We start from the raw sequence: 15,784 nt of genomic DNA, 5'->3' as shown, positions 1-15,784 counted from the left end.
TGACAGCGAACAGCTGAGTAGGACCATACTGAGCATGTTCCCTAACCGGGATGCCAGTATGCTCCAGTGCTTTGGACCATATCCTGAGAAAAACAAAAAGAGGATGTGATGTAAGTCAGCCTTTGGTCCTGCTCCTATAGGAACAGTCCAGCACAAATTCCTGTTCAGAGGGGACGTGGTCTGGCTGCTCAGGTTGAACTGTTGCTGTTGAGGTTGGACCAAGTAAATTTGTTTAAAGTTGGTCCTTGTCTGGAGTGGCCAAGCGATAAAAATATACAATGTACTGGAATACTGACTATGATAGTTTTCAGTGACCGAAACTGATTCAAGCATTCCGCCCATCATTTTATTGTTTTTCTTTTACCCTGTCATGAGCTCCATCAAGATGATGCTCTGCTGAGCAGAAGCACACTATACCAAAGCCAAAGGAACTCAGCAGCAACACTCCAGTTTACCTCCACACCGTTTCCCTAGACTCCCATGGGTTGAGAAGCATTGGCTACTCTCCAGGAGAGTCCCACAAGACAGGGTCTGGTATGCCAGTATACACTTACTGACAGTGGAGATCTCCGCATCTTCTTCATCTGCTGAGGTTAAGAGGAATGCTTTTTATGGTGTCTTGCATTAGACTCTGAGTCTGAGGGGGGCATGATAACCTGACCTGTAGTGTGCTCTCTTTGAGTTATCTTCGGTCAAAAACAATCTTACAGACACTTCTACGTTCTGAGCAATTGCAGTAAATAGTGAGATTCAGTCCAAACAGTACTAACTTGTATACATTCTCAATTAGAGGTTTGTAGAATATATGATTGTTAAAAATAACTGCAGTGCTTTTGTTTCTGGCTTTCTACTGAAAGGTTTCTGAACCGCACAGAAAGGTCCTTCAGGGATTCTACCCTGATGGATATGTTTTTCAACCTCCGCCAGAGGTCCGGAAATACCTTTTTAAAAGCATCACCAGGACTGCATCCTTCCCATGCCAAGGGTGGAGTTCTAGACAGAGCATGGGCTGCCGTAATGCTCTGTACCAAAGGGCCTTCCTAAGATTTGGTTTTCTTCTTCACTTAGGCTCTCATTACAAGTTCAGTGGATTTTTGGTGAGGGGATAAGAATGGGACAGGGAGGGCAGTCCTGGTATGTTGGGTGGGTTAATTTAACCAACATCACCACTGGATTTTTGATGAGTTGATTATGTCTATGCAATCTGGTTCAGGGCATACTGGCAGTCCCTATTATCACCAGGAATCTATGCTTTCTCTGATGGCATGGGTCTCATAAAGCTGTATTTATGGAAGTGATTACTTTGAGAAAGTGCTCCATTGCAAACCTGTGTTTGTAAAGAAGTTCCAGAATTCTCCCAGACTACAGAGTTTATTCCAGAATGAATCTGGGATGAGGGTCCACGGTGAGAACAGGTACATCATGTTTTCATCTCTTCATTAGTGGCATGTCTCTGCTCTAGAGAAGGAGCTCATAGATGGGTGGCTGAAGCTAAAAGGCTTTTGTGTCAAGGCAGCAGTTTGAGGACCCCAGGATGAACACCATCCTCCCCAATGTTGGAAGATAAATTAATCTTAGAATCTTAAACACAGGGTCACATTATATATGAGATAAAGAACGCCCTGCCACACTTTATAAGGATATTGCAATTCACAGAGGAGTTCCATGACCACATAGAGGGACAAGACCAAAAGACTAATTACTTTATAAGGTTTAGAAATGAAAGCTTCATAACCTTATGATTTGCAATATCCTTATCATATACAGCAGGGGTACTTTATTCCGTATAACACATAGTCACACCATTGCCTTTCCCACAAGCCACATAAACCCTTGGTGCGTAGCTCTTTCATGTTAAAGAAAGAGCATGTTTTCAAACATGAAGAATAAAAAAAGAATCTCTAGTACCCAATTAAACAAATAAAATAAGTTGTTAAATATTTGTTGCAAAAAGATTACAATCAGTTTAAGGTGCAATAGGTCGGAATGTTTAGAAATATGCAGAAAGAGTCTAACTTTTCTATAATTTCCTAAGGAGGGCCTAAAATGAGCATGCTGCCATAAATATCTCTTGTCTGCGTGTCACTATACAGGTAGAAAAACAGAGCAGAAGAAAGAAAAGTTTTGTTCTTTAAACAGCTGCTTAAATTATGTAACGGGTCCTGACCGGCCTTTCTCCTCAGCTGCTGGCTCTGGCCATTGTGACGGCAGAACTCAACTGTAATAGGTAATTTCCTTATAACAAGTGACTGGGTGCCTCACAAGTCCCCCATTATAAAGACATTAGAGAGCGTTTTTTTATACATGGATTGCAGAATCCCATCTATTATACTCTAATACTGAAACTATGGTGAATATTCTGCAAGCTTTAAGATATCCAATTAGAGTTAGGATGTTCAAGGGGTTGAGTAATTCAAAATGCTGTAAGTAAACAAACAAATAAACAAATAAATAAATGACACTTGGGAGGCAGTGCTATATGGGTGATGTTGGAGATAAGCATGAAGCCCCAAGGACAGTCAATGATGCTTGCGGTATCCATACGACCCTGGATATGGTTGTGCGAATGGGTGCTGCATAAACTGGCCACATGACGGGGGTGGGGGGAGGGGAGAGGGGACGAGAGAGAGAGAGAGAGAAATGCTATGGATATGTGTGGAAACTGTTTTAGATACTCATGGGCCTCTTCAGACCTTCAGAGAGATGTGTGTGGGAATTCTGGGCATGGCAGTATTTTCTACTCACAGTCCATGGGCAGATCCCAGTACACTGAATGAACTTTACCAAAACCCCTCTTTTAAAAAAGACTGATGATCATATTGGGTTTCAAACACCAGGCTGGTACAATGTACTGCTTCCCTCTTGTGAAGTTTAAAACTGGGCACCTGAGGAGCTATATACGTATTGTCAATCACAGATGTCCGCAGCACTCTATCCTGGCTCTTGGCGATATCAATCACAGTCTCTCCTTACAGATGTCTAATCAGGCCTGAATACAAACCGGTGTCAGTCTGGCCCTGGGCCCTTCCTGCACTTCAAACACTGAGTTTCTTTGCTGCACCACAGACTGGGAGGATTTCTTCTGTTCCTCAAGCACCGAACAAAGAAGCCAACTATGGACAGACCACCTTCTTCTCCAAATACTGAGGAAAGAAGGTATCTTTGCCTAAGGTTCCTTCCATGGAGCCAAGGAACTAGGGCCCCTTTGGCTGCTCCAACACCAAGTAACAGAGGCAACCAAATAACTGGGATCTTTTTTCACCCCAACCACTGAGGAAAGAAGACAGAAAGGGAGTACAGCCAGTTGTTCGCCTTCAAGCACTGAGCAAATGGGATTTATCTAGAGCAGGAAACTTTTTTACCCAAAATCTAGAACCAGCTGTGAGCACGCCAAGGCCCCACCTCAATAAAAAGCATAAATAATTAAATGTGCATTTGGATCCCGCCTTTTATGCCACACCAGAAGGAGCGAGCACACACTGAGCTCCTTGCTCACAAGCAGATTCTTGGGCAGTATCATAACTAACAACCACAGGATGAAGGAGCTAAGCTCGCACTAGAGTGGCATCCACAGCTTCCCCCGCAGACTCAGTCTTTTAATATTCCCGTATTCCTACCTCTTGGTTTGCTGCCGGACTTGTTCAAGCTCGTAGACTGTGTAAGGCCGGTTGGAGCGATGACATGGTAAGCCAGGCATACTGGGGACCGTCAAAACTGGCCTGTCCGGAAATGGATAGAACAAAACAGGAAATAAATTGTCATTTACTCACTGGAGCTCATCCCATATCAACAAACGTTCATGGCTAAGGTGATCTGAATCATCTACTCCAAGTGGGGCAGCAGGCAGTGAGAAGTAAGCAGGGTGGACCCCAGGAACTTCTCATCTGCCTATGATAACATTTACCTTTTTAAAGCATTCCAGAAATTCAGGAAGGAATTCTTGGTAGGTGTAAACCAATATATATGTGTAGCTTTCTCCACCATGAGTGCAGAGAAATCCACACTCTTCATTTCTTGTCTGGGAAATGGACATTTGAAAGCGAGTTTTACCTTGGAGGTTGGGAACACCCACAAACGTACATCTGTGGGTATTCCCAGACTTTTCTCAACCCTGGAAAAAGTCAAGAGATTTACTTCAGCAAACAGCTGGAGTAACTCCCCTTCCAGGGTGAGCAGGCAAACTGATCACCCCAGGTTTGTTGAGGATATAGGGAAATGTCTTTCTTGCCTGGAAAAATGCTTTCCCCGAGGAAAAAAGGGAAAAAAGTCCATTTGACAGAGGGACCCATTCCTCCTGTGCGGACTTCTCTGCTCTGGAGAAATCCATGCTGCGTGAATAGCGGACTTTAAAAACTCGCTTGCCATCTCTTATATCATGCCTGGAAACCCGCATCTGGAGCGGCTTCCCGGGTGATCTACCAAGGATTTTAGTGAATAGGAAATAAAAGGAAACGTATGCTCAGGTTGAGGCGTAAATGTCTGCCTGTACGTTTTCTTTTACTGTTTGTGAATCAGACAAATGTCTAATTGAGATTTGGCCTGCTTGTCCTGCTTATTAGCCTTTAAAACCATCCCTTCACTGCCCAATCAGGGATAATGCTGTGGAGATGTCTGGTGAATATAATCGTACAGATTACTTTAAGTTTAAAAACATAATTTATCACAGTCTTGTGTTTTTTTCCCTCTGTAATCCTATTTCTCTATTGTAGTATCAACAGTACCTTAAAAAAAACCTAAGGAGGGTGATTTAGAGTTTTACAATGAATTGGCAGAGCTCCCGCCACCATTGGATATCGTTGAGGAGGCACCCTGTCATCCAAACGCCCACTGGGTCACAGTGGTGGTGGCTCTACCGTGTTTAGGGCCATGGCAATGCCACAGATTTTACCTACCTGGGCCTGCTGGATTTGGGAAGGGAAAACAAACAATGGCAGAGCACAAAGCGAAGAAACTTCCTGTTCGTCGGGCCATTTTTTTTCCTCTCAATCTAACAATTTGGGAGTTTGATTGATAAAAAAAAAATTAAGAAATGCTGAGCAGGAAAAAAAAGATGCTCACTCGAGATTCATTGGTGCTCACAGTGTATCCGCTGCAATGGTAGAAGCAACCTAGGTATAGAGATTTCTGTCAGGTAGGTGAGGATCTTTAATTAATGGCAATGGCCTCCCCCGACCTGGTGAACTGGCAGGGAACCCATCAAACTGTAGATCAGCCCCTCAATATCTCCATCCATGTTCAGCGTCCTGGAACCAATAAGTCAGAGAGCAATGCCTAGCCAAAGATAACATGTCTCATCTTTTTCACAGCTAAACCCATCTCCATTCCTTACATAAATGCAAGCTAGTCTTGAGAAAAGTGTTTTGAAGAGAAACTCTCAGAAAGCAAAAAAAAAAAAACTTGTTTAAGGACTCTTAAAGGCTAGACACACAGCGATGTCATACAGTAGTTTTTGAGGGTGAAATGATGTGACTAGTACCAAATAAATTATTTCACAGGGAGCGCAAAAATGATGTGCACAGTTGAAATCCTCAGAGAGCGATATAGTCCTTGAAACATATGCACACATTTTTTAAAGAGACATGGCTGAAAATAACATACGATCACTTAAATGACTTATAATTTGGTGTTCTTTGAACTGTTAAGCAAAGAACCACAGGGGTTCGAACTTTATCAGTATATGGAAGATAATCCTGGCTTTTAAGTTTGACGAGTAACATCAAAAACCTGATTGAACTTTAAAGAATTGAAGAGATTTAAAAAAAAGTCGTTACTCTATTTGGAATTAGAAGACCACTTATGTGTAGCTCTGGCCACTGGGAGACAGTCTCCAAGGAAGAAGCTATCCTTGTGCTGTCCCCATCTTCGTTATCATCTACTCTGCCTGTTATTTGCAGGGGAATTGGAACAAAAACAGATAACGTTTTACCGATCATCACACGAGGTACCAGTTATCCTTCAGCTGAAGGAACAAACACATGGTCAACTGGAATTGAGAATAACCAACTCTCAGGCAAAATATGCCTTTTCCAATACCTATGACATGGACTGCCGATCTTGTCTTTTTGTAAAGTACCTTTCTCTCAATGTGTGAAAGTATCCTCTTTCCAGGACAGTAAGCACTCAATCACTGCTCGATCTCTGTTCGAGTACTTTAGTATGTTTTAAAATAAGCAATTAAACATAAGTAACAAAAATGCTATGTGCCATTCCAATAAACAGTATTGCACTGTTAAGCTTATGAGATTAAAAAGACAACAATTGCAAGTAGGGACTATGCAACAATAACAGCGCACTATTAACCAAGCCTCACCAATAATGTTCTATAGTTAGTGAAACACAAAACAACACCAAGATTTTATGGCATGACACGGAGGCCAACATTATGCAAATTCTCCTTTATTGCCACAGCTCAGCAGTAACAATGAAGAGAATAAAGAACTTGTGAAGATTCTCGAAATAGTATAAAGTCCATGAGCACACAGCCATCATCCTTCTTTGTTGCTGCTGCTCATCAAGATAAGTACTCTCTTTGATTCGCGCTTGTTCAATTGTATATGTCATGCTTTATGTTGGTATTTTCCCCCTATCACATGACTGGGTCCTATTGACCCTATTATGTGATATCCTTTATCTATTATATGTGTTTTTTATCACCCTTTTCGTACCTTTTCATGCCTTTTTCTATGTTTGTTCATGATCTTGTGCCTTTACACTGGGTCTTACAACGTTGATTTTCTGCCTTTGTTTATTGAATCGCTGCTTGTTGAATTATGAGGCTTCCGCTTTTGTATAGCAGCGTCTTTTGAAATAGACGCGAGTACTTGGCCCGCATGCTGGCGCTCGGCAATAAACGCGGGTTGCCTTGCGACGCCTCAACGCGAACCGGAGCTTTCACCCGGACGCATCTCGCATTACTATTGCCCCATCCTACCCCCTCACCGCTTGCACGGGACCTTGGTCCGTCCTAATCCACACCGCTTGCATCGGTGACTCCATCCTCTTGTCTTTCCCTTCGCGGTCTACGTTTGATCACGTACCGCGGAGGGAATATAACTTTAAAGAAAAGAACCTTCGAAACGACCACGCTCACTGAACAATGCGTGGTCATCTAGGTTACAGCAGCAAACTTGACAGTTGCTGCTGTAACTCGATCGGATTAAGCCTTTTAACACGCACACGGACCAACTTTCACCATTTGATATATTTGAAACAGAATTTATCTCCTTAAACATAACTAAAAAAAAAAAAGAGGAACATTAATACTAGAAGGTAGGGTCGGATAGACTTACCTGTTTAGACATTATCTCTATTACCAAATTCTATTAATTAATAATTTGATTAAAAGGGGAAAGACAAGTTTGGTCTCTCTTGTCTTATACAACTATTCACCCTCCTTTTTTTCCTACATTATGTCTTCCAACCCTGATACCTCTCTAGAAACCAAATTAGATTTAATGGTTTCAAAAGCGATGGATAAAGCCATGGATTCATTTAATGAACTTATTAATAAAACATTTAATGACACCATCAACAAGAAGTTTGATATGTTTACGAGGGGATGGCCCTCTACTAGCGGTGTGTATAATTTAAGCGCCAAAGAAGGGACAGTTAAGGTCCCAAAGAAAAGAGCCGGAACAGAACAATCTGGTTTAAACTCAAAAAGATCAAAGGTGTCATCCAAATCGGCTCGATCTCACTTCCAAGGCGGAGACCAGAACGATGCCGAGGGCATCACAGACAGGCAAGAGATAGGCCCAGAGACCCCTATACATATTGATAGCGATGACCAAAACAAAGTGGAGCTAGATCTCTCCTGCTCATCAGCTTTTGATTCGGACATTGAGGTCCAAGAAGACAATTCAATTGAAAATTCTGACGAGGCAAACAAGGCCTCAGGATCAAAAATGGGTATCACTGACCCTTTTGGAGACAATATGTTTGATCCTCTGCTAATAAAACACCCCCTATCTCCAGAATGGCTACCATCATAACACCTAGAAGACTATATTAGCTTCTGGCTAAGAAGGGAGATCCCTAAAGAAGTCAGATCCAGGTTAAGATCGGAATGCCCTCGCCCATCCCTTCCAGACAAAATCACCTACACACCCGAACTCGACCCTAAGGTCGTCGCATTTATAGCTAAAGGTGCAAAGGACCCAAGGAAGGGCATAGACAAAAGTCTTAGATCATGTCAAGACCGTCTTCTTGATTTAATTGGGCCGCTAACTAAAATCTTTGACATGGCGGAAAACGCATACGTTGGTGGTATTCCTATTGATCCCAAGGAACTACGAGAATGGGTGCAAAGATCCATTTGCCTTCTTGGCAATGCGAACACTGCCATATCAAATGAACGAAGGAAGGAAGGGGATACTCCTTAAAATTGATCCCAAACTAATAGAATTGGCTAAGAAAGAAGGAGGTCCCACCTCACAAGGACTCCTATTCGGGGAAGAATTAATCCGCGACATGGCCAAATATGTCGGAGCTTTCAGCCCGATTCAAAAGTCCCAACGCGAAATTAAAAAAGTCTTGCAAGACAGAATTTTTGGACGGGCCGGGAGAATGCGGGGTCGATTCCCCGGCCGTGGACAATCCACCTCAAGACCCTTTCTGGCACGAGTAACTAGGTTCCATCAAACATCTTTCTATGGGAACCAAACCTTCAATCCTCAGAGACAACGCAATAGAGGAAGATCATTTAGAGGCGAAAGGAAGACCAGAGTTTTCTCAACAGGTAGGTGTATCGACATACCCTTCAGATACCCCTGTAAAGGTGGGAGGGAGACTAGCCCTTTTCTCTGGCAACTGGACATTGATAACCCAAGATCCGTGGGTCCTACAAACAGTAAAAGGTTACAAGATAGACTTTATAGACCTTCCCTTCCAATCACAAATACCCCACGAAATGTTCCTCTCCCATGAACAGAAAAAACTCGTATCTCAGGAAGTCAACGATCTCCTCGCCAAAGGGGCTATAAGAGAGAGCTACGAAATAGGTTTCATCAGCAATATTTTCTTGGTCGAAAAGAAAGACAAGACACAGAGACCTGTCATAAACTTAAAAAGCCTGAACAGTTGGGTTTCTTACCATCACTTCAAGATGGAAGGAATACATCTCTTAAGAGACGTATTGAGAAAAGGCGACTGGCTAACACGCCTAGACTTAAAAGATGCCTGACTGACAATTCCCATCTGGCCCCCACACAGGAAGTTCCTCCAATTCACATGGGAGAGAAAACTCTGCAGTCTTCCATTCGGTCTATCTTCAGCCCCTTGGTGCTTCACCAAGGTCCTACGCCCTGTAGTAGCGTGGCAAAGGGAAAGGGGTGTAAGACTAATAATATATCTAGACGACATCCTTATCATGGCCCAGTCCAAGACGATAATTTCTTACCACATGGAGCTTACTATCCACCTTCTGGAACATCTAGGGTTCGTCATAAATACAAAGAAATCTTGCATTATCTCTTCTCAAGAAACCCAATTCCTGAGGTTTATGGTAAACACGATTTCAGGAGAATTAAAGTTACCAAAGGAAAAGATAAAGAAACTCAGAAAAGAGTTAAAAAAGATACTTTCTCTGGAATCTTTCCCCTTGAGACTTTTAGCAAGAATTCTAGTTCTCTCCTCAACCATTCAGGCAATATTTCCAGGCCCTCTCCACTACAAGGCCCTTCAGAGACTCAAAGCGAAAGCCTTGAAATCGAGTCTGTCTTACTCCCAGATGACTTCCTTAGACCTAGATTCGAGGAAAGAACTCTCTTGGTGGCTAAAAAATGCAGAAGCATGGAATGGCAAAGCCATCTTCGGGGAAAGACCAGATTTGATAATAGAGTCGGATGCGAGTCTAGAGGGTTGGGGTGCAACTTGCGCCAACCTTTCCACAGGGGGGGCGATGGACACACAAGGAGAAGAATCTGCACATCATCTGCCTGGAACTTTTAGCTGGTGCCTTTGCAGTTCGAAGCTTTACCCAGAATTCGATGAAATGCTCCGCATGGACAATGTCTCTGCGATAAAATACGTGAACAAGATGGGGGGACCACGTTCGAAAGGTCTGAGCGAAATAGCGAAAGTTTTTTGGGACTATTGTTTGAACAAGGGACTGTCTGTCACGGCAGAACACATCCCGGGTTTGAGCAACGGAGTAGCAGATTGGTTCTCCAGAAATTTCAGGGATTCCAGCAACTGGAGGTTGAACAGGGAAATATTCTTGATCATTCAAGACCATTGGGGCCCCTTCAGGATGGACCTCTTCGCAGACAGATTAAATACTCAGATGCCGAAATTTTTCAGTTGGAGGCCGGACCCTCAGGCATCAGGGGTGGATGCCTTCCTCCAGAATTGGCAAGGCTTAAGACCATATGCCTTCCCGCCTTTTGTAATGCTTCCGCGACTTCTCTTACACGCTCGCCGATACCTCCAGAGTATGGTGGTAGTAACCCCCCTCTGAAGGTCTCAAGCATGGTTCCCGGTCATCTTGGAGATGACCATAGACTTCCCAATACTAATTCCGTCTTTCAGTCATCTTCTCCTGGGTCCTCAAGGCGAATTTCATCCCCTCCTAGATCAAGGAATCTTAGTCCTCACGGCATGGAAGATTTCAAGCGACAGTGAGAGATCCCTGGCCTTTCGATCGATGCTTTCAGACTCATATCTGAATCTTGGGCACCTAGAACAAGGAAGGCAGATCGATTGGCATGGAACAAATGGGTTCGCTGGTGTCTTCAACGACATTTCGATCCCGTTTCAGCTGATTTAGTTCACGTAGTCAATTTCCTTTCGGAGAAATTTGCTTCTGGTCTTTCCTATAGAACGTTAATGTCTATAGATCAGCAATAGCTGCAGGCCATTCCCTAATCGATGGTTTATCCGTTGGTCAATCTCTCTTAACTAAAAAGATTATGAGAAGCATGCGGGTTCTCAACCCTCCAACTCCAAAATACACAGCCTTATGGGATGTGAGAAACATTTGACATCTTATCTCCTCCTGGGGAGATAATTCTTCTCTCGCTCACAAACGGATTTCTTATAAGCTTACTGTCTTACTTTGTTTGGTTTCCTTTAGACGTACATCAGATGTCAAAGCTTTAGATATTTCTAGCAGAGATTATCAACCAGAGGGAGTTTGTTTTTATATAAAAAAAGGACCAAAACTATGTCTTCCTCTATCTTCTATCCTTTCTTTACTGAGAATGAAAGTCTGTGTGTTGTCAAATGTCTTAAAGAATATGAAAAAAGAACTGTTAGCTTGAGAGGAACTGAAACACAACTCCTGATCTCCTATAGATCTCCTCATAAACCAGTTTCTTCCCCCTCTCTTGCGAGATGGGTGAAAGAAGTGATGAGTGAATGTGGTGTCGACATTTCCATATTTGGCGCGCACTCTCTTAGAGGTGCATCAGCTTCTAAAGCTTTTATGCTTGGTGGTGGGCTCCAAGATATTCTAAGAGCCGCTGACTGGTCTAATGAGAGTATGTTTAAAAAGTGTTATTTTAGACCAATCAATAATGTGATTGATAATGTTCTTCTCAATTCACTTTAAACTTGCATAATGTTGGCCTCCGTGTCATGCCATAAAATTTAGATTTTTCACAGCCTGCTGGGCAGAAAATCTGGATTTTATTAAAGACACGGAGGCTAATATTATCCCACCTCTAATTTTCCCTCCCTGAGGGTTTCATCTTTAACCTTTTCTATATTTCTTCTTTTTCAGAATAAGAATATCTTCTTTGGTTAATGGAAATGACTCCTTCAACGTCATATTTTAAAGTTTGGATTTACTGACTTTATTCTTTCGGTTCGCAGCATCGGACAAAGAAGGATGATGGCTGTGTGCTTATGGACTTTATACTATTTCTAGAATCTTCACAAGTTCTGTATTCTCTTCATTGTTACTGCTGAGCTGTGGCAATAAAGGAGAATTTGCATAATATTAGCCTCCGTGTCTTTAATAAAATCCAGATTTTCTGCCCAGCAGGCTGTGAAAAATCTAAATTCTCCCACAACTAAGCAGGTGATTAATATGACTGAAATGAGAAGAATGAGACAAAAAGGGTAGAAGTGGAAATTGTCCTTCTTTGCCTTTTCGTTTTACATCCAGTTTTACAGTCTTATATATTGGTCAAACAGTCTAATGGTTGGGGATAGGACTATAAATTCTCAATATTCTGAATCACGTCATGCCTAGACACCAAGGCTCATCCAAACGTTGTTGTTTAGTCAGACAGAAATGGCTCCAGAATATATTGTAGAAAGTTTGTAGCTGGTCATTGATCTTGTTACTCAGTCTCTCATGTAACGCTATTGTTGCCACCAATTCCGGCCTTTTTTTCTGAGTGTCATAGCGCTCTCAACTTCCATTGTCCAAGAATACATAATTTTGCTGTGGAGATTACTTGAGGCGATCCACCTTCTCTTGAAGTTGGTCATCCATGGTGTATTTTGAGGATTGTGGAATATAGCTTTTACCATCGAGGGGCTGATGTCTAGGTCGCTTCTATCCTTGATGGAACAACATTTGTACAGCCCTCAAGTTCAATGGAGGTCCGTCAGGATATTTGGATGCTAGACCAGATAAAGTAACTCAGAACACTGTGGAGTTTCATGCCCGGACACTGTTCAAATGCACAGGGTAGTCTTGAACACTCTAATCGGTGCTTCTAGTGCCCGGTAGTTGAGAATATTCTTTCTGAAGAATACCTGCTACCCTGACTATGCCATTTATGAGTTTGGGTGCTGCTGCGTGGCCAGACCTTTGAAAGACTCTCCATGTCTTTATACCCATTTTGCTATAGCAAGCGATGTAAAATCCAAGCTGGATGCTTGTTTTAATGGGGCCAATCGATTCTAAAGTGAAGGCCAGAGTGGCTGAATGTTATCAAATAAAAAGAACATATATTGTATTTGTATCGTCTTGATGCAGGAAATTGGAAACAATATAATTTGAACACATTATGCTTGGAAAAGAGAACAAAGTTATTATGTTATCTTTAAAAAATAGGACTGGAGGTAGGCAGAAAACCTAACACAAATAATTCCTCATCCATAGACTTTTGAAAAGATACTACAAGGTGAAAAATGGCAGAGGATTGCTTACTTAAACACTAAAAATATCGGCTTCCAATCACAGAAAGCTGGAGGAGTAAAGGTGACTTGTGATTCTTTATCCGACCTGTCACAAATGAATGTTGGGGAAAGGGCATATCTGCCGGAGTAAACAGGCCAGGTTTTTAGAGCCAAATTTTGTACACTGAACCCTGCATCTTTAACTCATATATCACAGGAGGTTCATTATGGGAGTTGCCAATCCTGATCTTCTTCTCCGTAATGTACAGTTCAGACTAAAAGAATGCAATCTCTAAAAGAACAGAAACTGTTATAGTTACCAAACAATATCCAATTCAGTTCTTTGTTAACTCTGCAGCATATAGCTGCCTTTGAATTAGGATATTTTCCTGGCTATGAAGAAGGTCGGATCCCTTTAAGAATGAGGAGCACGAGGGCGTGACCATTAAACATGGCCAACAGATGAGTCTCTCGAGCTCCCAGTCCGTTCGCCCGTATATCCTACTAAATCTTGCAAAAAGCGGCTGAAAACTGCTGAGAAACATCTGGATTGATCTGCACTAATCCCCTGAATCAACGAAACCAAGCGGCGAAGATCCACAGCAGCCGCATCACCCTGAGCTGAGAAGTGAGTGGAGGCCCTGCTTGGGCCTGCGGGTGGAGGCAGCCTGAAGGGGAGACTGATTGCAGCTCCCCCTGCCTCCGGAGCTGAGCTGAACTGTTGACTAGCGGCGTCCCTCCCCTGCGCCTCTCACCTGCCTGTGCCGCTGACCGCGGCCCCCGCAGGGGGCCACTCGGCGGTCGGCGCCTTAGTGGCCCCGGGGCCCCGGTCACCCCTCCCCACTCCATACTTCGGGGGGGGGCGGGGGCAGGGTTCCTGATTGTGCCCCCCTCCGTGTCAGGGGCCGGAAGTGACGCGAAAGGCGCGTCACTTCCGGGCCCAGGTGTGAGGGGAAGGCTATTTAGCCTTCCCCCACCCTCACTGGCGACCTCTTTGTCGCCCACCTCGCCTCATCGCCGCATCTAGGTCGTCGCTTTGTCGTCGTGCTTCTTCATTAACGGTGAGTCTTGCTGCACCCACTCCGCCCCGGCCCTGTCCCTGGGCAGTACCAGGTCGACGGGGCCCTGTGGCACGATTGCCACGGGCGGAGGGGGCACAAGACACATGCTTGTGCGGCGGCCAGAGAGGGCGGAAAAGTTAAGCAGGGGGGGGAAGCTCGAAACGCACTCGGCAGCCGCCGTTAAACACGGTGCTCATGCACAGTGCTCAGAGTACCGGCGGGTCGAGCTCGCGTTGTGACGCTGGCCGATTTATTTAATCTCCCGTGCCTGACCATATAAGTAAATACAGTGCTCATGCACAGCGCCCCAATACCTTCGGGCGAGCTCGCGCTGTGATTCCGGGCAAAGCACTTAACCTCCCCGTGCCTGGAATTTGGTGGAAAAACGGTGCGCTGGGCGAATCACTTAATCTCCCCGTGCCTGAACATATACGTAAATACGGTGCGCAGGCACAGCCCCCCAGGACCTTCGGGCGAGTTTGCGCTGGGATCCTGGGCAAAGCATTTAATCTCCCTGTGGCCGGATTTGATGTAAATACAGTGCGCACGCATGGCGGTCCGGTTACCATCGGGTCGTGATCGCGCAGTGACGCCAGGCGAATCACTTAATCTCCCCGTGCCTGGACATGTCCGTGAATATGGTGCTCATGCACAGCGCTACAATGCCGGTGGGCGAGTTCGTGCGGTGACGCCAGGCAAATCATTTAATCTTCCCGTGCCTGAATGCAGATGTAAATACGGGGCTCATGTACAGCGCTCCAAGGCCTTCGGGTCGAGCTTGCGCTGGGAACCGGGTCAAATCACTTAGTCTCCCAGTGCCCGCGTGGGTATGTAGTTACGGTGCTCGGTACAGCGCCCCAAGTCCTTCGGGCGAGTTCGCGCAGGGGCTCTGGGCAAATCCTTTAATCGCCCCGTGCCCGAATTTGTATGTAAGTACGGGGATCAGGTATAGCGCTCCATGGCCTTCGGGTCGAGTTCGTGCTGTGACCCGGGCCAAATCAGTCGCCGAATCTGTCGCCGAGGAAGGTTGCGTGCCTCGCGGTGGTCGGAGCACGCGGGCTCCATGGTAATGTTGCCTGCTGGTTACAGGTCCGATTCCCATATAGTCCTTTATTGATTTAAGGGAAGTCATCCTCCTCCCCCCCCTCACTCTGCGTGCGCGGCCGCCGAGGGTGCAGGGGGTAGGCAGCAGGCTTCGTTTTCCGGGGCATAATAGTGCGCTGTCGACGAGGAAGGTTGCGTGCCTCGCGGCCGTGGCGCCGTCCTTTACTGGGCCCCCCAGGTGCGATACTGTGGGGGGAGGGGCCGCGAGGAGGTGTCGTCTGCTGCACTAACGTCGCAATGAGGGGATGTAGCTCAGGGGTAGCGCGTATGCTTTGTAGGTACAGGCCCCAATGTAAACACTGTACTATGTAAAGCGCTCCAATACCTTCGGTTTGAGCCCGCGCTGTATAATAGGAGCAAATTATTTAATTTCAAGAAGCCTTCTCTTTATCGGTGCCTGAATAGGTAATGTAAACACGGTACTATGTAAAGCGCTCCAATACCTTTGGGTATTGCTTGCGCTATATTATATGAGCAAATTACTTAATTTCAAGAAGCCTTTTCTTTATCGGTGCCTGAATCTGTAATGTAAACACTGTAATATGTAA

General features: G+C 44.6%; 1 protein-coding gene across 3 annotated transcripts in view; it reads right to left on the bottom strand.

The window, feature by feature from the left end:
* QRICH2 (glutamine rich 2) overlaps positions 1 to 15,784 on the bottom strand; it is a 450,378-nt gene that overhangs the window by 84,254 nt on the left and 350,340 nt on the right. For all 3 annotated transcript variants that reach the window (XM_085616929.1, XM_085616930.1, XM_085616931.1), the window contains exon 15: positions 3,618 to 3,719. In XM_085616929.1, coding sequence (XP_085473055.1) covers positions 3,618 to 3,719 — 102 coding nt within the window. The remainder of the gene's footprint in view (positions 1 to 3,617; positions 3,720 to 15,784) is intronic.

This window comes from Triturus cristatus, chromosome 7 (genome assembly GCF_964204655.1).
Source record: "Triturus cristatus chromosome 7, aTriCri1.1, whole genome shotgun sequence".
NCBI lineage: Eukaryota > Metazoa > Chordata > Amphibia > Caudata > Salamandridae > Triturus > Triturus cristatus.
This window is presented reverse-complemented; position numbering and strand designations above follow the sequence as displayed.